This window comes from Bos javanicus, chromosome 22, assembly GCF_032452875.1.
Source record: "Bos javanicus breed banteng chromosome 22, ARS-OSU_banteng_1.0, whole genome shotgun sequence".
In the NCBI taxonomy this organism is placed as follows: Eukaryota; Metazoa; Chordata; class Mammalia; order Artiodactyla; family Bovidae; genus Bos; species Bos javanicus.
Window position 1 is genome coordinate 52,860,949 of NC_083889.1, and position 25,966 is coordinate 52,886,914.

The 25,966-nt window shown below is 57.2% G+C and overlaps 1 protein-coding gene across 6 annotated transcripts; it reads left to right on the plus strand.

Annotated features, from left to right (window-relative positions):
- Nucleotides 1–3,590: 3,590 nt before the first annotated feature.
- ALS2CL (ALS2 C-terminal like) lies at nt 3,591–25,771 on the plus strand. 6 transcript variants are annotated; one of them, XM_061396997.1, is made up of 27 exons: nt 3,606–3,687; nt 5,570–5,856; nt 8,011–8,162; nt 8,879–9,077; nt 9,407–9,472; nt 9,928–10,093; nt 10,594–10,725; nt 11,424–11,543; nt 12,420–12,478; nt 12,622–12,688; nt 13,134–13,330; nt 14,337–14,402; nt 14,834–14,932; nt 15,021–15,182; nt 16,103–16,214; nt 17,508–17,585; nt 18,454–18,584; nt 19,744–19,917; nt 20,070–20,166; nt 20,295–20,452; nt 21,004–21,072; nt 22,009–22,182; nt 23,365–23,407; nt 24,182–24,243; nt 24,349–24,498; nt 24,791–24,887; nt 25,303–25,771. In XM_061396997.1, exons 2-27 carry the CDS (start codon nt 5,843–5,845, stop codon nt 25,381–25,383), a joined length of 2,925 nt encoding a protein of 974 aa, XP_061252981.1. In that variant the 5' UTR covers nt 3,606–3,687; nt 5,570–5,842; the 3' UTR covers nt 25,384–25,771. The 6 variants fall into 6 exon arrangements, with proteins under 6 accessions (XP_061252984.1, XP_061252985.1, XP_061252986.1 ...); XM_061396999.1 differs by having other exon boundaries at nt 8,011–8,135; XM_061396998.1 differs by lacking the exon at nt 3,606–3,687 and adding an exon at nt 4,888–4,902.
- The last annotated feature ends 195 nt before the right edge of the window (nt 25,772–25,966 follow it).

The following is a 25,966-nucleotide window of genomic DNA, read 5'->3' on the forward strand; positions in this document are numbered from 1 at the left end:
TAGATGGGCAAGGACCAAGGCAAGCTGCAGCAGAGAGGAGAGGGCCAGCTGTAGATACCTACAGGCATCAGGGCTGGGACATGCAGGGCAGGCAGGAAAGTGGGAAAGCCAGCAGTGAACCATGATGGCTGTCCCAAGGGGTCCATCGAGAAGACCCTTGACAGTGGCTGGCAAAGTCTGGGGACTGAATAGGCTGGGTCACCTCATCCTCCCTGGGTTTTTCCCTCATCAAGCAAACAGAAACTTCACTGAAGCCCAAACCACTTGCTGTAGCTCTCTGCCCACCATTTTGACCAACTAGGGAGGTTACCCTTGGGTCATGAGGTCAGAGAAGCCTTGGTTGGATTGGGCTGAGGTTAGTGAGCCTAACAGTGGCCTTGGGTAAACCGTTACTCCTCTCTGCTTCGATGTCCTCATCTAAGGAATGGAGAGGGCAAAACTCTCATCCCAGGGCTGATGGGAGGACTATATGATCTAACAATTGTGGGAGTGATGAGTACAATCTGGCTTGCCTTGATGGGATGGCTCAGCCCAGGAGGGAAGGGTGTCATTGCTTCTTTCTATCCAAAAAGTAGGGAAAGCCCAATGAAGAAATCGGAAAGGGAATACAATCATGTGTGTCCCTGATATGGCCACTGCTCCAAGTGGGCTCTACCTCTCCTCAGGCTGTTGAATACAGCTGAAATCTCACTGTATGCCATTTATCAATATACCTTTTTCCTAGAGGTTGTTCCCAGTACAACATCCTAGATCCCCACCTTCCCTAAACACAGTGTCAGTACTGTCATGCAGGCTTTGGAGTCAAACGGACTTAAAATAACAATGTGGACCCGAAGGGTTAGTGTAGTTTTAAGCTTTAATAACCTCAGAAGTATAAAGCTATAAACTTACAAGAGACCCCATTTGAAAATTTATTTGAAGTTCCTTTTCTGCCTCTGAAGATGACAAAACATGACCAAAAATTAGTTATCCAAAGTTCACGATGAAATCAGCTTAAAGAAGACATGTGATGAAACTTTCAAATTGTTTTTTATAAGTTTGAGCTTTATATTTTATAACTTCTGAAGTTATTAAAGCTTAAAATGAAGACTTCTGGGTCATGTTCCTATTGACAGCTGCGAGCCTTCGGTGGGTTAGTGAATCTCTCTAAGCCTCAACCCTTCATCTGTAAAATGGGTATAACTACAGTATCGTGGCACCCACACATTACAAACCTTCAGTAAATGCAAGTCACCATCATTATCGTTATCGTTGTTAAAGGCAGTCTGAAATTACACTGTATAAAACCCACGTAGAGGAAATTCCCTGGTGGTCTCTGTACCTCCTCTGCAGGGTATACGCATTCAGTCTCTAGTCAAGGAACTTAGATCCCACATGCCATGTGGTGGAGGCAGAAAAACAAAACCTAAAACCAAGCACAAATCCTCAGCTATACTTTATTCAATCAGTTCCCTATTCTCGAATACTTGTGTGTTTCCAATTCTCCAATGTTAAACACCATGGTGAGAGGAACATCCTGAAAGCTAAAGCTTTTCCCACCTTTTTACTCCTCTCCTCTGTTTACTTGTGAGAATTGAAGCCCAGGGAGAGGTTGTGTCCTACCTAAGGTCACTCAGGAACTGCAGCCTCAAACTCAGTTTTCAGCTTGTAATCCAGTGAGCTCTGCTCACTGTTCAGTACTGTTTCTACTTCTTCTGAGGGGCCGCACATACTCCTACGCTCCACTCCTAATTGGGCCCATCAGGTCTGGGGAAACAGAGCTCTGGACCCCTAAGCTCTCCAGGCTGGCTTCTCTGAGAGATAGTGTCCCCCTATACACGGTGGCATGAATGCTGGCCTGCAGAAGCCTGTTTGTCCCTTGCGTATTATTTTTAGCTCCTGTGGGTTTCCTGTAGGGATCCAGTCCAGCCTCTAGGGCCTCTGGGTTGGAAGCTGTGGGCAGAGTCATTTGGCAGTAGCCAGGGGACCCTGCAGACATTCTCTTCAGGAGTCTGAAACCCCAGAGTTCAAAGTTCAGCTCTAGGGAAGCAGCAGGTAGGAAGGGAGGATCCCTCCTGTTACAGAGCCAGGCTGAGATCCAGTGCATCTTGGACTCAGCCTAGGCTGGTGTGCGGGCTGGGAGGCTGAGGCCTGTGACACAGTGGCTGGGGCCTGTTGGGAGCTGGCAGCCTCTGACCTTGTTGGCCTTGGGCCTGGCCCAAAATAGCTCTGGGGCTGAGCCGGGCCTGGGTGAGATCTGTGTTTCATCAGCATTTACTTGTGTCCAGGGGCACTCAAGTACATGGGAGTACATCAGTATTCTGCACTGACCTCTCTGCGTGCATGGGTCTGAGTCTCAGTGTGTGTTCCGTGGACCAGTGTATGAGTCTGCACACATGTGCCTATGGACAGAGCTGCCACTCAAGTTGTGCAACACAGAAGCCCTGCCAGTGGGTTCAATAGCAGATGGGTCCATGTGACACAGGTGAATGTACTGTGGAATCACATGTGTGTAGAAGGGGGAGAAGTTCAGGTGGGTATGTGCACATCTGTGATGGGATTGGGTAAGGGCCTTGGGGTACTGCAGGCAGCAAAGAGCAGGTGGACCCAGTAGAAGCTGTCTTTGGGGCACTACCAGGGCATTTCAAATTATCCACAACCCTGGAAGGAAGGCTGGGCAGGTCTTGCCCCGTTTATGAGACAGTAAAACTGGGCTTGGGAATGCCTGTGATGCTATCCAGTGAGTGGGGAGTGAGTGAGGGAAGACCAGCCCGCATCCTTTCTTCATTTCCACTGCCCGTCTCTGGAGGGGCGCTCTTGACCTCAGTCTTGTCAGTGACACGGTTATCCCCTAGAATCCTCATGCCGCAGGAAGTGATTGGAGGACCCAGAGGAAGACAGCGGGCTACTTTGTTACAGGCTTGAACCGTGGGTGCTCCCCCTCCCAGGAGGTCCTCCAGGACAAGGCTTCCTGCCACCTTTCCCAAGGTCGCAGGCCCTGGCGCGCAGACAACCACTCGCTGACTTCACGGTCTACCGGGCTATGTTGAGAGTCGGGAGTGGGGGCAGGAGACTTCCCCAAGGTCATTCAGACAAGAGTGGCGGCTGGCCAAGGACATCCTGGCCACCAGGAGCAGCCTCGGTTTACCCTCCTCTCCGCCACAGGTTTCAGGAACCCATCCGGTGCACCTAGGTCCGTAGAGCGTCAGAATGGCGGGGCAGCGGGGAGGGACGCAGATGCGTGGAACAGGGAAAGACCCCTCAAGGATGTTTCCTAAGGCGTAGCTGGGCTCTCCTGAGCGTGAGCGTGTGTGTGTGTGTGTGTGTGTGCGCGTGTGTGCGCGTGTGTGCGTGTGTGTGTGCGTGTGTGTTGGCTGGGGCGGGCAATCAAGTTCCCACCTTCTCTCCTCCTTCTCCCACCCCGACTGCGTCCCAGACCCTAGAGGAAGCCAAACTGAGACCTCAGGAGAGGCCTCGTGCGCGGGGCAGACTGACGCCACTTCCCGCCTCCTCCCTGCCGATCCCTGTCCTGGACCACGAGCAACATCCAGAGGCCGGGCGGAGGCAGGGGAGGCGGAGTTGCCTTCGGGAGCGGGGCCGGGAAGGAGTGGGGGCGGGGCCGGCGAGGGGGCGGGGCCGGCGAGGGGCGGGCGTCCGCGAGCAAGCAACCGCAGCGCGCTCCCCCGCGTGGGTTCCCGCGCCTCACAGGTAAGGGCGGGGTGGAGGTCGCGCGTCTGGGGCAGAGCCCTTTTACTGTCCCCTCTCCTCGCTCCAGGTGAGACTTTCGTCTCCGCGCCCCCTCGGGCCGCCGCGCGCCGCCCCTCCACTACTGCTCAGTCCTCAGCGGCACTCACGCTCGCTCGGGGCCCGTCAGAGTTTGTCCGAAGGCCCCTCCCTCCCAGCGGGGTTCAGCTTCGTCCTCCCTGCCCCTTGGTCACCCTGTCACCATGGGACAGCCTCTCTGGTCCCGTGCCTGACAAGAGGGCAGTGCCCAGGGGCTTGGCCTGGGCTGTTGGGCGACCTCGTGGGCAGCACCCAGCTTGAGGAACTTGGTGCCAGGAGGTGACGCAGTCTAGTGTTGCCACAGGGAGAATGGCATGGGCAAACGCCTGGTGACTGGAACAAGATCCCATGTTTGGGAAGTTCCAGTGACTGCGTGTGCCTGGCCAGGGAGAGGAAGGAAGGCTGTGAAAAAATGGGGGGGGGGGTCTAGGACAAGGTGCCTGGAGCCACTGAGGCCCAGAGGAAGGGTTTGGGGGAGAGGCCCAGGTGGGGACTGGAACCTGTCAGCTGTGACAGCTCAGCGCCCCCTCCCTAGGGCAGCTCCTCCCTCCTCTCTCTGTCTACCGCCCCAGCTTGCTGGATAATCAAGGGGCTTCCAAGGCAGCCCAGGAAAAAGCCTCCGCAGCAGGCAGCACTTCCTTGCTGACCAGGAAATCATAGACAGGGTGTGGCCAAGGGGCCTGAGGGGCCAGGCCTTGGAGAAGGCAGGGGAGAAAGGGACCCAGCGTGGAGAGAGGCCAAGAATGTGAGAGAGAGAGAGAGAGAGAGAGCAAGCAAGCGAGCCAGAGTGAGCTAGCAGGTCTGGCTGCTGGTTAGATAGCTGCAAGGACCGGCAGCTGACTCACCTGGGCATGCCAAGGCTAGCCAGTCTGTCCTCACCCTGCCCCATGGTGACCGTGAAAGCTGCCTGGGGAGCCTAGGTATTTGCTGTGTGCCCTGAGGTGAGTCGCCCAGCCTTTCTGAACCGCCTAGCTCAAGTGAGCTTCATGGGACTGGGAGCTGGAGGCCTGGGTCTGAGCCATGTATGTGCTCTATAGTTAGTGTCTTTGGGCCCTCCCGTTCCTTCCTGGGCCTCAGCTTCCCCATATGTACCTCCTGTGCAGGCTCCTAAGGAACCTTAGAACTGGATGGAGTGAGAGGGTAAGAAGGCCATGCCCTTAACCATCGAGCTGTGGCTTGGTGATGGGACTGCTGTTTGAGGGAGGAGACTCCTGCTGGGTCCCTGTGGTGTTAGGTTCAGCACCTCTTTCTCCTTCCTCATACACACTCAGGCACACTCATGCCTGGCCTGGGTCCTGCCCTCACATTTCATTGCCCTTGGGATGAAGCCTGGGAGCTTCCTAGCCTGGGAGCAGAGGCTCTCAGGACTACCAGACCAGATGTTTTTAGCCTCAAATGCAGTTTTCTCCCCACCCACCACCTCACCAGCAATGCTTAGCCTCTGGCCTTTTCTTTGGGCAGTGTGACTCAAAGGTAGAAGATTCTTCTGGGGCCACAGACCTGGAAGGGTCCCAGAATAGTGTTGCCAGTCTGGGTCTGTAAGACTCAGCTCCAGGGGCCCCAGGCTGCACTGAAAGGTAAGGGAAGGTGAGAAACAGGTCCCCAGAAGAGCTCCCCTCCATCAGTTTATCCTTTCTGAAAGGGTTGGTCACTCGGTTGGTGACTGTTTGCAACTCCGTGGACTGTAGCCCACCAGGCTCCTCTGTCCATGGAATTCTCCAGGGAAGAATACTGGAGTGGGTTGCCATTCCCTTCTCCAGGGGATCTTCCCAACCAAGGGACTGAACCTGGGTCTCCTGCATTGCAGGCAGATTCTTTACTGTCTGAGCCACCAGGGAAGCTCCTTTATCCTTTCTGCTGCTGCTGCTGCTAAGTCGCTTCAGTCATGTCCGATTCTGTGCGACCCCATGGACGGCAGCCCACCAGGCTCCCCGTCCCTAGGATTCTCCAGGCAAGAACACTGGAGTGGGTTGCCATTTCCTTCTCCAGTGCATGGAAGTGAAAAGTGAAAGTGAAGTCGCTCAGTCGTGTCTGACTCTCGGTGACGCCATGGACTGCAGCCTACCAGGCTCCTCCATCCATGGGATTTTCCAGGCAAGAGTACTGGAGTGGGGTGCCATTGCCTTCTCTGTTATCCTTTCTAGGGTAGACTAAAAAAGCTGTGATTTAGTCAGAGTAAAAAGCTATAATTTAGTCTTCTCCATTTCATAGAGAAGGTGATTGAGGCCCAGAGATGAGCAAGGCTCTGGATAAGCTGGGAAATGGCCAAGACTGGGCAGAGGTCAGAAGGGGCCTGTGGGAACTGCTGAGGTGTGAGCCACGCATCCAGGGTTGGGGTAGCAACTGCCAGCCCCATGTGGCAAGGGGAGGAAACCTGAGGGGGAGAAGAGCATCTCGAATGTGGCATTGGCTGGGGTGGGCCCCAAATAGTATCTGGGATCTGATGTTCAAGGCCTCCCAACAGTGAGTTATGTGCTGCAGGTCCCCAGCTCACCCTGATCTGGTCTCTAGTCTGTACCTGCTATTTTAACCACACCTTCCCCCCTTCACTTTTAGCCAGTGTCCTCACCTGTCAGCTCTGACCCTGACAGACTGCCAGCTAAGGTTGGAAAGGTCACCTTCCAAAGGATCTTTCTGTTCCACCAGTTTCTGGAGATGTGGGTGAGAGTCAGATGGGCCCAGGTGACACTTGCTGCACCTCTGACTCCTAGGCTGGGGTCGCTTGGTCTGTCTGAGTTGATTTGGAGCAACCTTCCCCTAGTCCTCCAAAGCAGCCTGGGGCTGCTGCAGGGCCAGCAGAAAGAGAAGAAGGCTGCAGCTGGGTGTCTAGTCATTTCTCCTTCCTGCCTCTCCCTCCCAAGGCCTCACCCTCCTGAAACAACAACAGCAGGAAAGGTGGGGCAGGAATGCCTGGGCCCATGGCCAGAGTTCTGAGACACTTGTCTCACTTTGTTGCCCCAGAGCCAATTCCCTGGGAATCATAGGCTCTTCCAGGGGCCTGGAATACCCTTCAGTGTCTTTAGGGCTGGGAGGGGGGAGATGATGAGACCCCTTCCCATTTGGTCTTTTGGGTCTGCCAGCATTGCCTCAAATTATGTCTCTAGTTCCACCCGGGTCAACCAACTCAGCATGTCAGAGTTGGAGAGAGGCTGAGTCTGAGAGTCTGGGGTTAAAAGAGTATTTAATTTTCAATCCTAAGATGTATAGTCATGGAATCTGGGCAGATGACCTCGTTTACCAGGTCTGGTAGGAGAGGGCTGTGTCTGATTGGAGGCTGCAGCCTGGCTATGGCGGTGGGTTTGAACCTAGGCCCTTTGCTTCCTCTCTCTCCAGTCAGGAGGCTCCTTTCTCAGGTGATCCTGCCTTCTTGGTGGGTCCCTCTCTCCAGAGCAGGAGGTACAAAGACCTGCTCATCCCCAAAGCCCCCACATGTGGAGTAGGACCTGTCCTGCAGGGTCAGCCAGGTGGGGAGCATGGAGGGGCTGGCTCCTGCCCACACTGATCTCACCCTCTCACTGCTTGGCATCTTCTCGTCTGCAGCTGTCACCAAGTCCGTGTCCCCAAGTCTGACTTTGAATATCACCAGTCCCCGACTCTGAGCCCCTCCATGGCTCCTCTGTCAGCCACTTAGGCAGCTCTTGGTGGGCCCCCTGCCAAGCCTGGGTCTTCATGCTATCGAGCCTTTGCGCTCTTGGTTCCCTCACCTGCATGCCTTGTCCTCTCTGCCTCTTTTATTTCCTGTTCATCCTTCATGCTCCAGCAGGCAGTCCCCTACTTCCCCCAGACCTCTTCTTGTTTATAAGGCAAGACAGGGGGTCCTGAGTCATGACCTTGAGAAAAAGGCTGTGCCCTTCTGACAATATCCTTGTTTCCAGAGACTCTGTGGAGAGGGGGCTAGGTCAGATCACTACTAGATGTTACTCTGAGCCCTTGGGAGCCATGGTGGGTGTTTGAGCAGGGGAATGAACAAGCCAGAGGGCTTAAGGAACATCTGCCTTTTGGGTAAAAATAGATGTTTCTTTAGGCAATTCTGAGCCCTCTCTACTACTCCTTCAGGCTCCCCTCAACTGGGTCCAAGTAGAGCATAAATAGGAGTCACTGGTCTGTTTAGAACTCCCCTTTGGGGTGACCTGGGCTCCCTGCTCAGTTCTGAGGTGGGGTGGTCTTGGGCCTTGCTTTTGGGCATCTGGCCTGAGATGAGCACTGACCATGCTCCCACAGCTGCTCTAATCTGTGCTCTGTCCACAGGCCTGAGTCTGGCACCCTGGCCATGTGCAGCCCAGAGGAGGCAGCCCTGCTGCGGCTGGAGGAGGTTTTCTCAGCCACCCTTGCCCGCATCAACAGCCTTGTCTTCCAGCGCCTTCTTGAGGCTGGTGAGTTGAGGCTCTCCAGTGAAAAAGGTGGGGGCCACAGGAACCATCCTCCTAGGGACAGGAGTCCTCCCTGGTTGGATCTTCTAACCCTAACCCTAACCCTAACTGCAGATGGGAGCGGTGGCATTTGAAGTGGATGGCTTTCGATGAGTCCAGGGTTCTCACGCCCAACTGTTGGCTGCTTCCTTCTCAAAGGGACCCCGGGGAGCTAGGCTCTGAACCCCATTCTAACCTAGGTCTGCTGTGCATGGAGACAAAATTCCATCTCTCCCAGGGCACAGGTCTGGATTCTCTGCCCAAATTCTCATCTTGCTGTCACCTAGGGCGTGACTGGAAGGCAGGATGCCCAGTCTGTGAAGTGACCTTAGGCAGGTGCCTTCATCTCAGGAGCTCTGTCGGCGTGTCTGTAAATGGCAGGGGATCACTGCACATTCTGGACCTGAGGAAGTTCTGAAACTCGGGGAATGTGTGTACTCAGTGGCCGTAGGTCATCAGTGCTGCCCCTATGTAATGAGGAGGTGGAAATGTGCCCCTGTTTAATCCAAAAGGGTGCCACCCATTACTGCAGCCTGCCCGTCCCTTGCTGAGCTCCAGGGGGCACGTGGGCTTCCAGTCCTGTCCCAAGGACCTCCAGGGCTCGTGGGGCTACTGCCCCTCGGGTGACCAGCCAGGGCCTGTGTGTGCTCCCTGGACGGTGGAGCGGCCCTGTTCCCCCTCACGGGGTGCTTGTGCTCCTGCCCCAGGTCCAGAGGCCTCAGACCCCTGGGGCCGAGAGTGCCTGCAGCTCCTGCAGCAGCTGCACAGCAGCTCCCAGCAGCTGTGGGACGTGACAGAGGAAAGCCTGCACTCGCTTCGGGAGAGGCTGCGCCGCCCCGAAGCTGTCGGCCTGGAGTCCCTGCTGCTGCTGCAGAGCGCAGACCGTGTCCTGCAGGTCCACCTGGAGTAAGATAGCCCCAGTGGGCTGGGGGCTGGCGCTGGGACTCACCTGGCTCAGGGCTTTGGCAAAGATTTGCACTTGGCCCTGGGGTTGGGTGTTAGCCTGGGGACAGGCTCAGACACCCCAGATCTGAGCCTGGTGACCTCCCAGGGAAGAAAGACTGAGTTAGAATTGTCCGGTTGAGTCAGTGAGGACTCAAGATCAGCAGTGCCCAGAGCCAGGCCCTCAGGGCTGTAGCCACTCAGCGGGTAGGATCTAGGAACCCCAGAAGGGCAGGCCCTTGAGTCTGGACCTGAGGGTGGGGCCTGCAGGGTATCCCTGGTGCTACCTACAGGTACATCGAGTCCTACACATGCTGCGTGGCAGTGCAAGCCTTTCAGAAGGCAGTGAAGAGGAGAAGGTGAGCACAGGGCACCGCGGTGGGCCTCTGAGAGGGGCGTGTCTGGGAGAGAGGACGTGGGGAAGCCACGACCCCAGAGCAGTGAGTGTCACAGCCCGGGATTCATCCTGAGCGCTCCTGGCTCTGGCAACCCCACGCTGATCCACACCCCTGAAGAGGGGCAGGGAAGCCTCGGGAGGCTGTGAGCAGAAGCCAGAGACACCAACTAGCAGGAGTGACCCTGGGGCAGGGGAGCATTCCTGATTCCTACTCAGGGAGGGCTGCTGTAATCAGTGATCCCTTCAGTCTCTGAGATGCTCCTCCCAAACCTCAGCCACTGTTCTCATGGGAGAGAGCTTTGGGGTCTGGGATTGGTCCTGGGATCTGAGGGATTAGCCAGGGCAAGGAGGCAATGGTGGTGGGTGCGGGAACAGAGGAGGGGAGAGTGACGGGGCGCTGGCCCTCCCTCCACTCAGTGAGTACTGGCGGGGCCAGCGGAAGGCGCTGCGGCAAGTCCTGTCTGGCCTGAGCTCCGAGGGCTCGGTGGGCACGGCCCTGCTCCAGGCCCTCCGCCAGCCACTCGCCCATCACGTGCAGCAGTATGTGCTCCTCCTGCTGAGCCTCGGGGACACCGTCGGGGAGGTAGGTAGCAGGGGTGCGGGGGGCAGGGGGCCAGGGCGGTATCGATGCTTACCAGACCTGCCTCTGTGAGGAAGCTGACGGACGGGAGAAATGGGCCTCTGGCTCAGGGAACCCCTTATGTCAGGAACCCCTTGTTTGAAAAGGATCTGGCCTGCCTTGGGGACATCATCTTGTTCTGGGGGTTTGAAGGACCATGTCCTTGCCCTGGGGCATCTGAGTTACATGGGCCTTCCCTGGCGGAGCCAGCGGAGACCCAGAGAGCAGATGTAGACTCGTGTGCTGGGTGTGAGGACACATGGCCCAGGCCCAGGTGGGGCATCATCAGATGGTCCTGAATCCCCCGGAGGCATCCTTCTGCTGACCTCTCCTCAGAGGAAGAGCCAGCAGGGAGAAAAGAACAAACTCCTGACCAGCTGGGCCAGGGCCGGGCTGGGGCAGTCATCCCAGAGTGGGGAAAGGTTCTGACGAGCCCCCGCCCCGGTGGCTCTGTCCCCCCACAGTGTCACCCCACCCGGAAGCTGGTGATACACGCCGCCAGCCTCTTTGGGGACTTGCAGTCCTTCATGAGGCAGGAGCTGGACCAGGCCACGGCCACGCAGGCCCTCTGGCCCACTCTGAGTAGCCGGCTGAGGGTGAGTTCCACGCCTGAAGGGCGCTCTGAGAAGACCCTCCCATCCAGTGGGGGCCCCCTGGGTGGCTCGAGCTGCCTGCTGCATTCTCCATGCTTCAGTTTCCCCACCCAAATGGGGCAGTGGCTAAAGCAAGTGTCTGTGACACTTCTCTGTCCAGCCATCTTCACGCATTTGTTGAGTACCTCCTGGGCTGGGATGTGAGCTGCTGGCTCTGGAAGAGCGGTCACAGAACCGACCCTCTCTCCTGGGATGTCACTGAATGATTGCACCCTCGAGCCACTGCCTACACTGCCCCTACAGGGGGAAAATCCCCTGTGCTCTGATGAGGCATGACAGGCTTGGGGCCCAGAGCGGAGAATTAGGAGGACAAATGAAGGGGATAAGAATTGCCAGAGAGAGGCAGGGATTGTAGAAGCCTGGGTGAGAGTTGATGGGGGCTTGGTCGTGGCCATGGCCTGAGATGGGGTGGAGGAGGACAAAGCAGGGCTTCAAGAGAAGTTGTGACGTCTTGCTGGGAGTAGCCAGGAATGAAGCACCACCAGCTCAGAGCCCCAGTGCCTGTCACTGACCTGGGGGCCTCCAGGAGACGCTCAGAGTGTGGGTGGACGTGCCTGGGGCAGAGGCAGGCAGTGGGGTGACTGGTGCAGTGTCAAGAACGGGGGTCCCTGAGCTCTGCAGTTCCCTCCTTGCCTCACCAGGATGTACTCTGCACCCCCGCTCGCCGACTCTTGCAAGACAGCCAGGACGTCCCTGTGACAGTCACCCCACTGCGGGCAGAGCGCGTGCTGCTCTTTGATGATGCCCTCGTCCTGCTGCAGGTGGGCTGGGGCTGGCCAGAGGTCTTGGGAATGGTTGAGAAAAGGAGGAAAGAGACAAGTGGCTGGGGGAGATGAGGGGGCTGAGGCATGGAAAGGGTGCTACTTGCCTATCCAAACCTATGTCTCCTGAAGCCTGGTTTGGGGGTTTTGATGCAGTTTGAGTTTTCCTCCACCCCCGACTGCCCCCTCTGTGCTCCAGGTACACTGACAAGACCCTCACTAAAAGGCGCCGAGCCCTTTCTCACCTCTGAATCTGGGCACGTCCTGTTGTCTCTGCGGGACCCTCTCTTGTCCTTGCCCATGTCTGGCACGTTCCTCCTCCCCTTCAGGCCTGGGCCTGGGGCCACTTCCTCCTGTGGCTATTGCTAGGCGGGAGAGGTCACTACACAAGATGTTCCAGAGGAAGGGAGGTTTGGTCTGGCTCTCAGAGCAGGGATGACATTCCAGGTAGAAGGAGCAGCACAGGGAAGGTTCAGGCTAAGGAGAGTTTGTGGCAAGTGGAGAAAGGAGGGGGCACATGACCTGGGGCTGTTCTGTGTGGTCTCAGGTGTCAGGCTCGGCCGTAGGAACTTCAGGGAGGTTTCCAGAAGGGGCTCCCAAGGTCCAAGCTGCATTTCCGGAAGACCACTCTGGTGGCCCTGATGGAGCAGGACGTGGGGGATTGTGGGAGACTGATCCTGGGTCTTGGGTGGGAAGGGAGGTGGAGGGGCTGCCCCGGAGATGGGAACAGGCAGGGGTGGTGGGGGACTCAGCGCTGGGCATGCTGAACCGAGCAACCTGGGGACACCCAGGGGCGTGCTGAGCTGGTGCTTGGGAACAAGGCCAAACCGGAGAATAGGTGAGCATCTTGCCCACCTATGCCCCATCTTCTTTCAGGGCCACAACATCCACACCTTTGATCTGAAGCTGGTGTGGGTAGAACCTGGGCAGGACAGGTGAGCGCCCCTCTCCAGTGACACCTCAGGCCTTCCCTCCCTCTACCCCATGAAACCTGCCCACCCCAGGGCTCTGACTTGGACCCGCCCGCAGCTCCCTTCTGAATGGAACTGGGGCCGACTTATCACCTCCATCTGTCTAGGTGCACGTTTCACCTCCTCACACCCGAGGAAGAGTTCTCCTTTTGTTCCAAGGACCCGCAGGGCCTGGTGAGTGTGGGTGGACTGTGAAGTCGGGGACGAGGATTGGGGGAGGAAGGGAAGGCGACAGGAGGGTAAGGGGAGGGCATGAGGATACTGCCCTGGAGGCTCCTTGGGAATGTCAAGCCTCTGGAGCCATGGCCAGAGTGAATCAGGCATCTTCCTGGACGCAGGTATAAGACTGCCATAGAGAGCAGGTATTTTTCTCTGTGAAGCCAGTGTTGAGGCCTGCTTGATGGTTTTGTTTGGCCGCTCTGGGAAGGCCCCAAACTGCAAGTCAGTATCTCAGATCTGGATGAGGCCCTAGGGAGCAGTGTGGAACTGTTGGAGCTTCCCCCAGGTGACAGAGTGGGGTGTTGGGGGGGGTGGTACCTGGAGCCACCCCAGGAGGCTTCCTGAAGGGGCTGCCTCCAGCAGCAGTGACCTGTCCTGTGTTTCCCCTGTCCTCCCCCAGGTGGTCTGGCAATGGAAGGTTACCCAGGCTGTGTGCCAGGCCTTGCGTGGGAAGAAGGACTTCCCGGTGCTGGGAGCGGGCCTGGAGCCTTCTGAACCCCCCACCTGCCGCTGTGGAGCATACACCTTCCGTGCAGAGGGCCGCTTCTGCCAGGCCACCTACGAGGGCGAGTGGTACTGGGGCAGGCCCCATGGCAAGTGAGTGACCGAGGCTCTGGGCCAAGCAAGGCAGGGGTCCTCCTGGGAGTCTGGGGAGCACATAGGACCGGATGGACCTTATTGCCTCAGGGCATGAACCAGAGGCTGTTACCCTCTCTGGTCAATTCTGTCAATTTTTAAGTCCTCCTGAACAGCACTGGCCCATAATAGGTTTGTGCCAAATAGTCTTGATGTTGGTGAGGCTGGGGAGCCCGGGACAGGCATCAGGAGGCCGGCCTGCAGGGCCCACAGTTACTGTTCTGTTCTCAAGGCGGGTGAAAGAATAACTAGTGTCTGTGTAGCATTTTCTGGTGGCCCTTATAAGAATGGCCTGAGGGAGTGTTAGCATGCCCTTTGTAGATGCAGAAACCTTGACTTTCTCCAGGCCTCAGGGTAGGTTCTAGGGGGAGCCTGGCCTCAACTGCAGATCTATACGACTCTACAGGCAGATAGGCTTTTGAAGAATGTGGCCCTAATTTGTGCCACAGCTGGTGAAACTAAGGCCCAGAAAGCAGAAGGGACTTGCCAAGGTTTTGCTGGCAAGCATTCCACTCATTTCTGATACCCTGCCTACTTCCAGAAAGGGCTTCAGGAAGCCTGTGAACAAAAACACAGAAAAAGCAATGCTGTGTCAGAAGAGGAGATGAGGATGGTAGAAACCCCACTGACTCCTAGTGCTTGGCTTGAACTTGAAGGTTATCTCTGAGATTCCTGTTGGTCAAGGGAACAAGGCAACCTGGTAGAACTTTCCCTGCTGCGTGTAGAGTGCCCTCCGTGAGGCTGCAGGGGCAGCTGTGCCAGGAGTAGGGAAGGGCTGAGAGCCCATACAGGGTCGTAGAGCTTAGGGAAGAGGCCCAGTGGGAGCAGAGAGTCCAGTCCAAGGGCAATCGAGGCCTCTGAGAGAGTGTATGGTGGAGGCCGGCTGGGGGACTTGTGTATGCTGAAGGATGGTCTGGTGGGCCTGACACCCATGGACCTGTGACTGTGGACCTCGACTGTGTTCCAGGGGAACCCTGAAGTGGCCAGATGGGCGGAATCACGTGGGGGATTTCTGCCAGGGCCTGGAGCACGGGTAAGGCTGGGGCTGACATGGGGCTGCATGGTGGGGGTTCCCACCCCCATCACTGTCACCGGCCTGGCCCCACCCTAAATTCCCAAACCTCCAGCAGAGACTTGGAGGCCTTCTGGTCTAGCTCCACTCATTGTCCTAAAGGGGAAACTAGGCTCTGAGGAGAGGGCAGGTCATGGAGGGAGTGGGCTAGGGCCAGAAGGGCCATGGCTAGGGCCATGAATCTCAGAGTCATGGGGGTGGGGTGGAGGTGGGGTATCCTGAGGGGCCCTTAGGAAGAAGAGGGACCTGATCGCCTATAAGATTCTCCTCGTTGTCTGCGAAGGCACCTCGGAAGCAGGAACACTCCTGGGCATGGAGGGGGTGTGACAGGTGTCTGGGGCAGGGCCGTGGCCCCAGTGCTGACCGCCGTCCTTGCCCACCCACACTGGCAGCTTTGGCATCCGCCTGGTGCCCCAGGCCTCCGAGGATAAGTTTGACTGTTACAAGTGCCACTGGCGGGAAGGCAGCATGTGCGGCTATGGCATCTGTGAGTAAGTGACCCTCATCTGACGAGGGGTAGCCTTGTGGGCTGGGCATGTCCTCTGGGAGGCAGGGCCAGCCATTGGTGACCTTCCTCAGGTACAGCACCAGCGAGGTGTACAAGGGCTACTTCCAGGAGGGCCTGCGCCATGGATTCGGGGTCCTTGAGAGCGCCCCACAGGCCCCTCGGCCCCTGCGGTACACAGGCCACTGGGAGAGGGGCCAGCGGAGTGGCTACGGTGTCGAGGAGGACAGCGACAGGTGAGCACTCTGCAGCGCCCCCAGCAGGATTGAGGAGAGAGAGGACCCTCACAGACCAAATGCCTCTAGGCGTGGGTTCCCTGTCATCAGTGGGTCCATTCTGTCTGTCTCCCAGAGTCTTTCTGAAGCCCCTCACTTCCACTCCACGCCCTCAGTTGCTGCTGAGGCTCAGGTTGAGGGACCCTCACCTTGACTGCAGATGCACCCCCCCGCCCAACTCCAGCCCTTCGCTCTGTCAGAGAGGAGTTTGTGCCCCCAAGATCTGGTCCCCTCAAAGGGTCACAGCCCTTCCAGGTTCTCTGGGCTGAGACAAAGCCCAGTGTCCTTGGCCTGGCACCCGAGGCCTTTCCTGCTCCTCTGAACTCATCCGTGCCATGACACCTGTGTACCCCCCAGCCTTCTAGACCACTGAAGTGAAGTGAAGTGAAAGTCGCTCAGTCGTGTCTGACTCTGCGACCCCATGGACAAGCCAGAATACTGGAATGGGTAGCCGTTCCCTTCTCCAGGGGATCTTCCCAACCCTGGGATCAAGCATTAGCAGGCGGATTCTTTACCAGTGGAGCCACCAGGGAAGCCCTCTAGACCACTGAACGTCCCCACATATCTGACATGTACTGATACCGCCATGGCTTTGCATGTGTCACAGTGGCAATCTCACTCCATCTGTCCTTCCTGCCACCTCTCCCAAGAAGCCTGCCAGGATGCCCTCCCCCAGGCAGGCTTCCTTTCTCCTCCACCCTCTGTTCCTCTTGTCAGTCCTAATCTCACCTCCCCATGTCTGACTTGAGTGAATTCATGTCCTGGCTCCTTATCTGCCCCTTGCCCCCCCACCCTGGTCCCATGCCAGCAGAGCACACAGAAGGTACGTGGGAACAATTCTGATCCAACTCCGGCCATCTTCTCTCCCCCCCACCCCCCAGGGGTGAGCGCTATATTGGCATGTGGCAGGCTGACCAGCGCCATGGCCCAGGGGTCATGGTCACCCAGGCGGGTGTCTGCTACCAGGGCACCTTCCAGGCAGACAAGATGGTGGTGAGTACGGTGACCCACATGTGTCCTGAGCTGAACTGAAGCTGGTCAGGGGTGGATGGGGCAGGAATCAGGGTTCTGATGTGCTAGAGTGAGCCCAACCCTGGGCCAGAATCCAGTTCTGCCACCTGCCTACCCTGGCCTTGGCTGAGCCCTGCCCCTCCCAGCCTCAGTTTTCCCTTCAGCAGCTCAGGTTACCTACCTATTATAATGACTCACTGGAACAGCAGTAATGAAGTGAATGGTAATGAGAATGCCAGCAGCCTCCTCTGCCCACATTGATAGACCACTAACTGGGTGCCTGAAAAAAAGAAAATGGGCGTGTTAGTCACTCAGTCACGTCTGACTCTTTTGTGACCCCACGGACTCTAGCCCGCCAGGCTCCTCTGTCTTGTCTGGAATTCTCCAGGCAAGAATACTGGAGTGGGTTGCCATTCCCTTCTCCAGGGGATCTTCCTGACCCAGGGATCGAACCCAGGTCTCCTGCTGCATTGCAGGCAGATTCCTTACCAGCTGAGCCACCAGGGAAACCCTGGTGCCTAGCTCTGGGCTAGGCCTCCCAGTGTGGTCTCGTGGGATCCTCCCAGTAGCCCTGGGGTTCGTGTCGTCGTCCCTAGTGTATGAGTGACAAATGTGAGGCTCAGAGAGGTCAGAGAACCTGCCTAGTGTCACATTCTGTTGAGTGACAGAAATGAGTCTCAAGCCCAGGTATCCTGAGCATGGGCATATCAACCCCCACCTTCTGTCTCACCCACACCCTGCCAGGTGGTTGGCATATAGTATGGCTCGGCCTGATGGCTGTTATTGATATTGTGGCTTGTTTGTTTAGCTACACTTTGTTCTGGAAGGAGTTGAAGGAGGAAGAAAAGATAAGAATAGGCACATAAAATAGATTTAAAAATAAGAACACAAATTGTATCCCATTTGGCTCTGAAGCTTCCTGGCAACCAGAGCCGCAAGGGAGCCTGATGAACTCCGCTGCCCCTGGCATCAGTGACAGGAAAGTAGAGATGGTTCAGGAAAAGCCCAGCACTTCCTGAGCTGTAGGTGGGAAGGAAGGGTCCCCCAGAAAACTTCCTGAGAGAGGCTGCTGGAGGGGAGAAGCCAGGTCTGAGGGTATCAGTCAGAGTAACCCAGGATCGAGGTGCATGGGGTTTGTGCAGTCCAAGGGCTGGCATCCCACCTGGGCACAGTCCTAGGAGGTGTGCCAGGGCTCAGGACCCTTCTCCTCTCCCTACCCCCAGCCTTCTGGCCCTTCCTAACCCACTGCTCCTACCCTCCCCACTCCTTCTCTAGGGCCCAGGGATCCTTCTCTCTGATGATGATTCCTTATACGAGGGCACTTTTACCAGGGACCTGACCCTCGTGGGGAAGGTGAGAGCCACTGAGACCCTTCTCCACTCTGCGCTGTGACCTTGGCCAGAATCTATAATCTCCCTGCTTAGACCCAGGACTGAGGGTGGGTGGAGAAGGTAGGGGGGCCTCTCCCATCTCCACTATATCTAGGGGGCATGTGCAGTGACCTTTCTCTGCCACAAAGGTGCAGTTTGATCGGGTATGAGTCAAGAGGGCATAGGCAGGCTTGCCTTAGGTGCAGAGGGTCTGGTGGTCTCTTGTTTCTCCCGCTGGCTCCAGAGTTAGGGACCTCTACTAGTACCATCAGTGCCTTGAGTGGGGTCCCCTGAAGGCATTGTCCTTCAGGAAGCTTCTGCCCGAGCTGACCCAGGAGTAGGCAGTTATATCCCTCCTGGAGCCTTTGGACACGTAGGGGCTGTTTTCTCTTTGTAATGACTGGAGGGTATGGTGGCATCTAATGGATAGAGACCAAGAATGCCGTCCGTGAATGGGACAGTCCCATGCAGCAAGGAATTGCCCCTTCTTGGGGCCAGTAATACCTCACGCCCTCCCTAAGGCCACTGCCTACTTCTGGACTTATTCCCCGCTCCCAGCCTCTGTGGTGGTCTCCCTACTCTGACCTCTGAGTCCCTACTCTGATTCCCTTGCCATCTTCTACCTCAGAGACAAGTCCCTTGGTGGTGGGCACAGCTCTCAGTCAGAGCTCCTGCAGGGGTGAAGGAGCCCCTTGGGGTGGGGCAGATTGAATGGATGGTGGGAAGGCCGCCCGTCCGTTTCCAGCCTTTGTGGCCCAGGATGATGGGCATGAGGCCTGTCATGATTGGGTGGAAGGGCAGCTGAACAGACAAATGGACAGACATCCCTGCATTCCTCTCCCGGCTTCCAGGGCAAGGTCACCTTCCCCAATGGCTTCACCCTGGAGGGCTCTTTTGGCAGCGTGTCAGGGAGAGGACTGCATACCCAGGGTGTGCTGGACACAGCTGCCCTCCCTCCAGATCCAAGCAGTACCTGCAAGAGGTGAGAGCCTGACCACCTGGCCTGTGCATTCTGGAGCCTTTCTGGGGGTTGTGCTTGTGGGTGCCCGTGTTTCTACCCCAAAGACTCAGGTCTCGTTAGAAGGGCTTTTCTGTACCTCCTCTTAGCTCTTTGGAGAGTTCAGAAAGCTCAGGTCACACAACCCTTATCAGAGACTCTGGGAATCAAGGGCCATGTGGTGATAACTCCACATGCCACAGAACTGAAGAAAAATGCTGTGTATAGCCTTTGCTTAGACTCTGTTTTTTTTTTTTCTAGGAAAGTACAAGATAGTTAAGCAAATGAGAATAAAATAGACAACTAAAGTATGAGTTGAGCTTAAAAGAAAAGGAGGTGCAGATAGGCAGTATAATTGAGCATTAGCCTGACTCTGAATTCCCTGGCAGCCAGGGTGAAAAGGGAAACTTGGAAGTGGATTCACACTCCTTATCATGGGGTATTTGAGAAGTGGATAGACTTCTTCCTTCTGGGGACAGAGTTCTTCCTTGGGAAAATAGGTGTTCAAGTGGTGACTTTTGTATTGTCTGTTGAGATGTGGTTGGTGGTTCTAATGGTGCCAGCCAGCATTTCAGAAGTTGATTTACCTGACACGTCATCCCAGCATGTTTCTTTTTCTCTGACAGCAGGAGCTACAAGTGGATGGCAAACCCTAGGGGCATGAGCCCGGGTTAGGTGCAGGTGTAGGGATATCTGTCAGTGTGACAGGGGAGGGCAGTGCTCACCAGACACACACACAGCCAGACCCCTGGGCCTAGCGACCGAGACAGGATCAAGCTCAGGAAGGAACCAGGTGTGGGAGGAGGGAGAGTCGGGGAACCCTGGGCTTTGGGCCCTCACCTCTCAGGCCAAGACCCCAGTCTCTGGACTTGGCCTCCAGCTCTCCAGATCTTTCTGTTTCCTTTCCAGGGCTCTGTGTGCCCCTGTCTCTTTTCTCTACCGTGGAGTAGATTCTCTCTGACCCTTCTCTGCCTCCCGTTTCTCCTCCTGGAGTCTTGGAGGTCAGACCCCTCTGCATACCCCAGTCCATCCACCCCACCGGGCCCTAACTCTGGCCAGGCTGGATATCCCCACCTTTCCAAGGGCTGGACAGGGTCCTACACGGCTCCCTCCCTGTCCACGTTTCCCACCACCTCCATCGCAGGCAGCTGGGTCAGGGCGTCTTCCCCGTGGAGAGCCGCTGGCAGGGTGTCTATGGTGCCTTCCGGGACTTTGTTCGTGCCGGCTGCCCTGGGGACCTGAGGGAGGCCCTGCTGGGCTTCCACGTGCAGAGCTCAAGGGAGCTGCGTAAGTCGCAGGAGTACCTGTGCTGTGAGAGGTGAGGCCCAGGCGTGTGGGGTGTGTGTGCCCACGGGGTGTCCAGACCCAGGGCTGGGGGCAGTGGGCTCTGGGTGGGTGGGGGAGGGGGAAGAAGGCTTTCTGGAGGGGGCGGGCCCGGGCATGGGTGAGACGTTGTGTGTGGTGCCCCAGGACCTGCCCCGAGGACCAGGCGGGCAGGATGGAGGACCTCCTGGAGGAGCTGCTGCAGCACCGGGAGCCTGAGGCCCTGCAGCAGTGCCTCAGGAAGGTGAGGCCGCAGGGGAGGGTGCTGACTGCAGGGGACAGGCCTTGCTGAGAGGCCGCGGTGCTCCTGTCTGAGAAGCAGGGTCTTGCCCTGGTGCTGAGCATCTCTTTGTGGCCATCGCCCCTGCCCAGGCTCTGAGCAACTCTCTGCATCCCCTGGGGAAGCTGCTCCGGACGCTGATGCTGACCTTCCAGGCCACATACGCAGGTATCGGGGCCAACAAGCACCTACAGGGGCTGGCGCAGGAGGAGGTGAAGCAGCACGCCCAGGAGCTCTGGGCTGCCTACAGGTGAGCTCGGTGGCACTTGGGGACAACCACTGCCCTGTCCCCAGGGCGGGGTGCTCTGCCCTTTCTAGCCTCAGCTCTGCCTCTGCGCGGGGTAGGAATGGTGCCTCTGCCTTGGGTCTGGATTGAGAGAAACAGAGGATGGGTTGTTTAGTGTGCCGCTGGTGAGCATATGGGTGAGACAGTGGGGAGGTGATAACAAGGCCTGATTGCTGCCAGAGTCCAAGCCCCAGCCAGGCTCTGGGCTGGCTCTAACTCCACTGCAGGCTGATCCTGACCTGGACTCACACCCCATCTCCTGTCCTGTCCTGGCTGAGCTGTGACCCCATCAAACATTATAAACTGAAACCTTCAATGCTGTAGTTCGTTCTGTCCGGGTTCCAGGACACTCACGTGGACCTCCTGTACTCCCATCCCCCTCACTGCTGAGATTTGGCAGCTGGGCTCTGCTAGCCTCATGCTTCATGGTTCTGGGAGCGGAACCCACCTGCCTGGCCTTGGGGACGCGTTCTGTGGGAGATGGCAGCCACACCGCCCCTCTCTTTGGTTCACAGGGGCCTGCTGCAGGTTGCCTTACAGCGCAAGGGCCAGGCCCCAGAGGAGGACGAAGATGCAGAGACAAGGTGACTGCCCCCAGGAAGTCTATGGGGTCTTCTCCACTGGTGCAGCCAGGCTCAGGTCCAGGGGATCCTTGTACCTTGCTCCTGGGACTTCCCTCAGGGAAGAGAGGTGTTTCTGAGGAAATGTTGGGGATTCATGCTGTTGACCACACTCTGTTTATATTGACCATTCAGGAATCATAAAGACCTGTGATCTCTGTTCCTTGAGCAGCCTGGAAAGGGACACTGTCACAATGCATCAAATGCACCTTTGTTCTGAACATATTATCCCAGCTTCATCTCTTAGGTGCCTGGAGGGTGAGCCGCTCCCTCAGGCACCTCCTTCTTCCTGTACACAGATGGGGAAACAGCCCGGCAGAGGCTGAGCCTGAGGTCACACAGAGCAGGAATTAAGTGGGTCATTAAATCTCTCGGCCCAGTGCCCCCGAGACCAAACCTCACAACTTGCCTTCGGATCCCAGGCCCAGGGCTCCTGATCAGAGGCGGAGGGGGATTTCTGTTACTGCATTGCAGGAGGCATGGGAAACAGGGTTAGACCTTAGGGTCTACTGACCTAGGGAGAACTTCCTCCTGAGTCCTGGCAAGCACAGAAAGCTAGGAGGCCGAACTGGACTAGCCCGGAGTGACTGCTGACAGCTTTGCTGCAGGTCGCTCGTCTATCAGGGCTGGGTTTTGCTTTCAGTCAAGTGCGGATCAAAACCCAACCTCACTTGCCATGTTGGTTCTCAAAGCTGAATGAGGGCATGAGGTGGTCACAGATGGCAGTTGATTGTGAGATGACTGAGAACGGGGCTGGGAAGGGTTTTCTCAGGGATGGGGGAGGCTGCAGGCAGGCATGCTGAGGTGGAATGCAGATTTCTGTGGGCTCTTGGGGGCAGCCCAGGTAGACCCCCACATGCGCCCTGCTGACCCTGAGCTGTCCTGGTGGCTCTCACTCAGGGACCTGCGGGTGCACAGCTTGGTGCTCCCTCTCGTGCTGCCCAGCTTCTACTCGGAGCTCTTCACCCTCTACCTGCTGCTTCATGAGAGAGAGGACAGCCTCTACAGCCAGGGCATCACCCACCTGAGCCTCTTCGCTGACACCAGGCTGCTTGAGTTCCTGGACGTGCAGAAGTAAGCCTCCCCACCATGCCACCTTGGCCAGAGTTCTTACGTAGCAGAGGATGCAAACTCAACTCCAGTAGTCTTCAGAGAAAGAGGGAAGAGGTTAATTGGCTTATGTACCCATGAAGTTCTAGGGTGTGGCCAGGACAGCTAGATTCAGGTATGGCTGGATCTAGGTGTTCAGCTGCATGAAAAAGGAAGCGACCCCTCTCTCTATTGGTGTGTCTCTGGTTTCCCCGTGTGGTGACAAACAGAACCAGTCACTTGAGGTTTATACTCTCTCAGCTCAGTCCCCACAAGGAGTTGGAGTCTCCTTCTCAACAGCTCTAGCAGAGCCTCTAAAGTTCCTCCCTGGCATGCCTAGGTTCTTGAATGTGCCCCTGAATGCTGGCTGTGGCCTAGATTGGCCAGGCTGACCTCAGTATCTACTGCTGGGGCTGGGGTAATATCACCTGCTTCCAGCTCTTGGACTGAGAGTGGGAGAGAGATGATCCTCAAGGGGGAAACTGAGGACTGTTCTGGAAGCAGGTCAGGGCCTCCCTTCTACCCTCAGTAATCAGAACATCCTTTATCCTCCATGCCCTTTCGATCTGAGTGTTGAGGGTATGAATGCACTCCTGCCTCCCAAACCTGGTCCCCCTTTTCTCAAGGTAATGGTGCTTCCTATCCCCCCTTCCCCCAAAACCCTTGTTCCCCTTTCTGTTGTGGTGAATGTTTCCTGCATCTGACCAGTCATCAGCCCAGAGACCTGGTTGTCCACAGCTTCCCAAGGGTTTTCCTCTGCCGCCTCAGTGCCACCTCTTCCATGCTGGCCTCCCTGCTTCATTGGCTCTACTTCCCTTGAATGGCATCCCTACTTCTCGCCAGCCTGTGCCAGCTCACCGAGCCCCTGGAGCAGTCTCCACAGCTGAGCTCTCTGGATGGACCCCCAGGACTTTGTGCAGGAGGGTCCCCTGGCCTGCAGCACCGTCCCTCTCTCTGCTCACTGTGTTTTGGGGCTGCATGGAGGGCTGCCCTCTCAGGGAATCCCTCCTGGCCTCCTATAGCCTGGGCTCCACACAAGTCCTCCCAGATGGCATTGTGCATCCCCAGCCTCTTTCCCGTGCTCAGCCCTCCTGGGGGACACGGGGATGCAGGGAATTTGCCCTCTGACTCAGAGGGCAAAGCCTCCCATCTCCCGTCTTATTTCAGGCACTTGTGGCCCCTCAAGGACCTCACACTGACGACCAATCAGGTGAGAGGGTGAGCCGGTTACCTGCCCAGGAGAGGGAGGCCTGAGCCTCAGCTGGGCCCCGGGTTACCCTCGTAGTCACGGTCTCAGGCCGCAGAGGTGGGTGAGGGAGAAGACAGCAGGCTTTCTGCAGTGTTCTGGTTTTCCATGTGGGTGAGTGTGCAGCCACAGTGACCAGCCTCAAGCCCAGGCTCCACCCCTTTTACTGGCTGTATGGCTGTGGGCGGAATATTTGATCTCTGTCCCTCAGTTTCCCCATCTGTGGAAGTACCTACTGCTGCAGTACTAGTACTGCCTCATGCGATTGTTGCGGGAGGAGGGGGCAGGCCAGAACAGAGGAGGCACTGGTGTTCAGTGTGCTTGCTGGATTGGCAGCATCAGCGTTGCTGGGAACTAGTTAGAAAGGCTAATTCTTGGACCCACACCAAACGTACTGAGTCAGAAACTCAGGGAGGAAACTTGGAATTTGTGTTTCAACAAGCCCTGGGATTCAGCAGCTGTTGACCAAGGCACTTAGAACTGGGCAGCACCCAGTTACCATTGGCTGTTACGGTTCTCCTCTATCCACCTTGATCCTCCCACCTCCTGGAGACTGTTTACCCCACTTTACAGTCAAGTAAACTGACGCTTACAGTGGAGCTGCGACTTGCCCTGGGTCGCTCAGCCCTCTGGTGCTGAAGCCAGTGATGAGGAAGGGGTGGGTGGTGAGGAGCCTGGGGACCAGCCCCAGCCCTGGGAAGGGGAGGCCTCATCTAACCCCCTCCCCCGACCACACAGAGATACTCCCTGGTCAGAGACAAGTGCTTCCTGTCGGCCACGGAGTGCCTGCAGAAGATGATGTGAGTCCGCAGCCTGGGGAGAGGGGCGTGGGAGGCAGGAGTGTGGGGACCCCGTTTGGGACTGAACCCGAGGGCCTTGATCTGGAGCCAGTTACCCTGCTGCAGCACCACGGTGGACCCCCGGGAGAAGCTGGAGGTGCTGGAGCGGACATACGGGGAAATCGAGGCCACCGTGTCGCGGGTGCTGGGCCGGGAGCACAAGCTGCCCATGGACGACCTGCTGCCGCTGCTCATCTACGTGGTGTCTCGTGCCCAGTGAGCCCCAGCTGGGGGTGGGCGCAGGAGCCTCCCTTCCCACCCTGCCTGCCCCCAACCAAGACATACTGCAAAGCCTTTGAACACTACCGTCTATGGGCAAAGCCTTTCTTGGGACAGATGGGGAAGCTGAGGCCCGGAAAGGCCCACCCAGGGTCCCATGGGTACCACTCACAGCGGGGACCACAGCCCAGGTGTCTAGCCACCCAGACCAGGGCTCCTTCCCAGCTGCTGGGCGCCTGTCCTGATGGGTCCCCTTCTCCCTCTTGTGGTGGCGGCGGCGGTGCTCCAGAATCCAGCACCTGGGAGCCGAGATCCACCTGATCCGTGACATGATGGACCCTCTCCACACAGGAGGCCTGTATGACTTCCTGCTCACGGCCCTGGAGGTGAGGGATGGAAGCTGTTGGCCAAGGCAGGAATGCCCTGGCCTCTGGGGCAGACCCCTTTTGCCCCAGACACCATCACGGGGATGTGCTCAAATTCACAGCTAGTGTGTGTCTCCATGGGAGGGGTCCTCACAGAGCCCCTGCTCCAGCCCTCGTTAAAAGGGGCTGAGTGGGGGAAAGTGGGCAGAGCACATCCCGGCCCTCGGCTCCCAGGGCTGAGTGTATTCCAGGCGGCGTCCCTGAGCACAGGAGGAGAGGGAAGGGCCCCTTTCCTTGCAGACTGTGGCTGAGGGCTGATTGGAGACACAGTGGTCCAGACCTGGGAGTGGGTGCACCCATGTTAGGTCCTAAAGCCTCTGCACGCGGCTGGGGGCTGGCAGGCCAGCTGGCTCCAGCCTCGCCTCTCTCCTGCCAGTCCTGCTACGAGCACATCCAGAAGGAGGACATGAGGCTACATCGCCTGCCCAGCCGCTGGAGCTCCAGGGAGCCATGGTAGCTCGGCTTCTCCTGGACACACCGCAGCGCTGAGAGGGCCGCTGTGGAATGCCCGCGGCCCGGGCCTGGCCCGGCCTGGCCCAGGGGGCAGAAGGCAGGATGGGCCCTGGAGGTGACTCTGGCTCTTTGAGGAGATGAGGTCCAGTTTCTCCAGGGAGATGCTGCTGGAGTCCTGACTGGGGTGAGGGTGACGGGTGTGGCCCTGGAGCTGGTGGTCTGTCCCCCACCACTCTCCAGCCAGTCTTGGATGACCTCCTCGACTCTGAGGCAAAGAGACCCTGACTTCTCCTTGCCTGAGCCTTGCCTTCACATGCCTGAGCTGCTCTGGGCCTCAGTGTTGCCATCTGTAAAATGGTGGACTAGGGGATCTGTAAAGAGCCTTCCATCCATCTTGCTGACTTCTGGCATTCTTCCGTAAGTCTGACTTTGGTCTGTTGGGCTGTAAGTGAAGTTCCTGTGTCGTGGGGGGTGTCATTCCATTTCTCCTGTCCTGGTCAGAGGCTCCAAACTGCTAGTGATCGCTTCCTTTATTGGGTTTTTTTTTCCCCATGAGTCATCTTCTGTTGACCTGCTTCTTTCCCAGC

Excerpts from the sequence above, each read along its gene's own strand:
- ALS2CL (XM_061396997.1), top strand. Across the intron at positions 18,585-19,743 it reads CCAAGCAGTACCTGCAAGAG|GCAGCTGGGTCAGGGCGTCT; the intron begins GTGAGAGCCTGA and ends CCTCCATCGCAG. Across the intron at positions 20,453-21,003 it reads GAGCTCTGGGCTGCCTACAG|GGGCCTGCTGCAGGTTGCCT; the intron begins GTGAGCTCGGTG and ends TTTGGTTCACAG.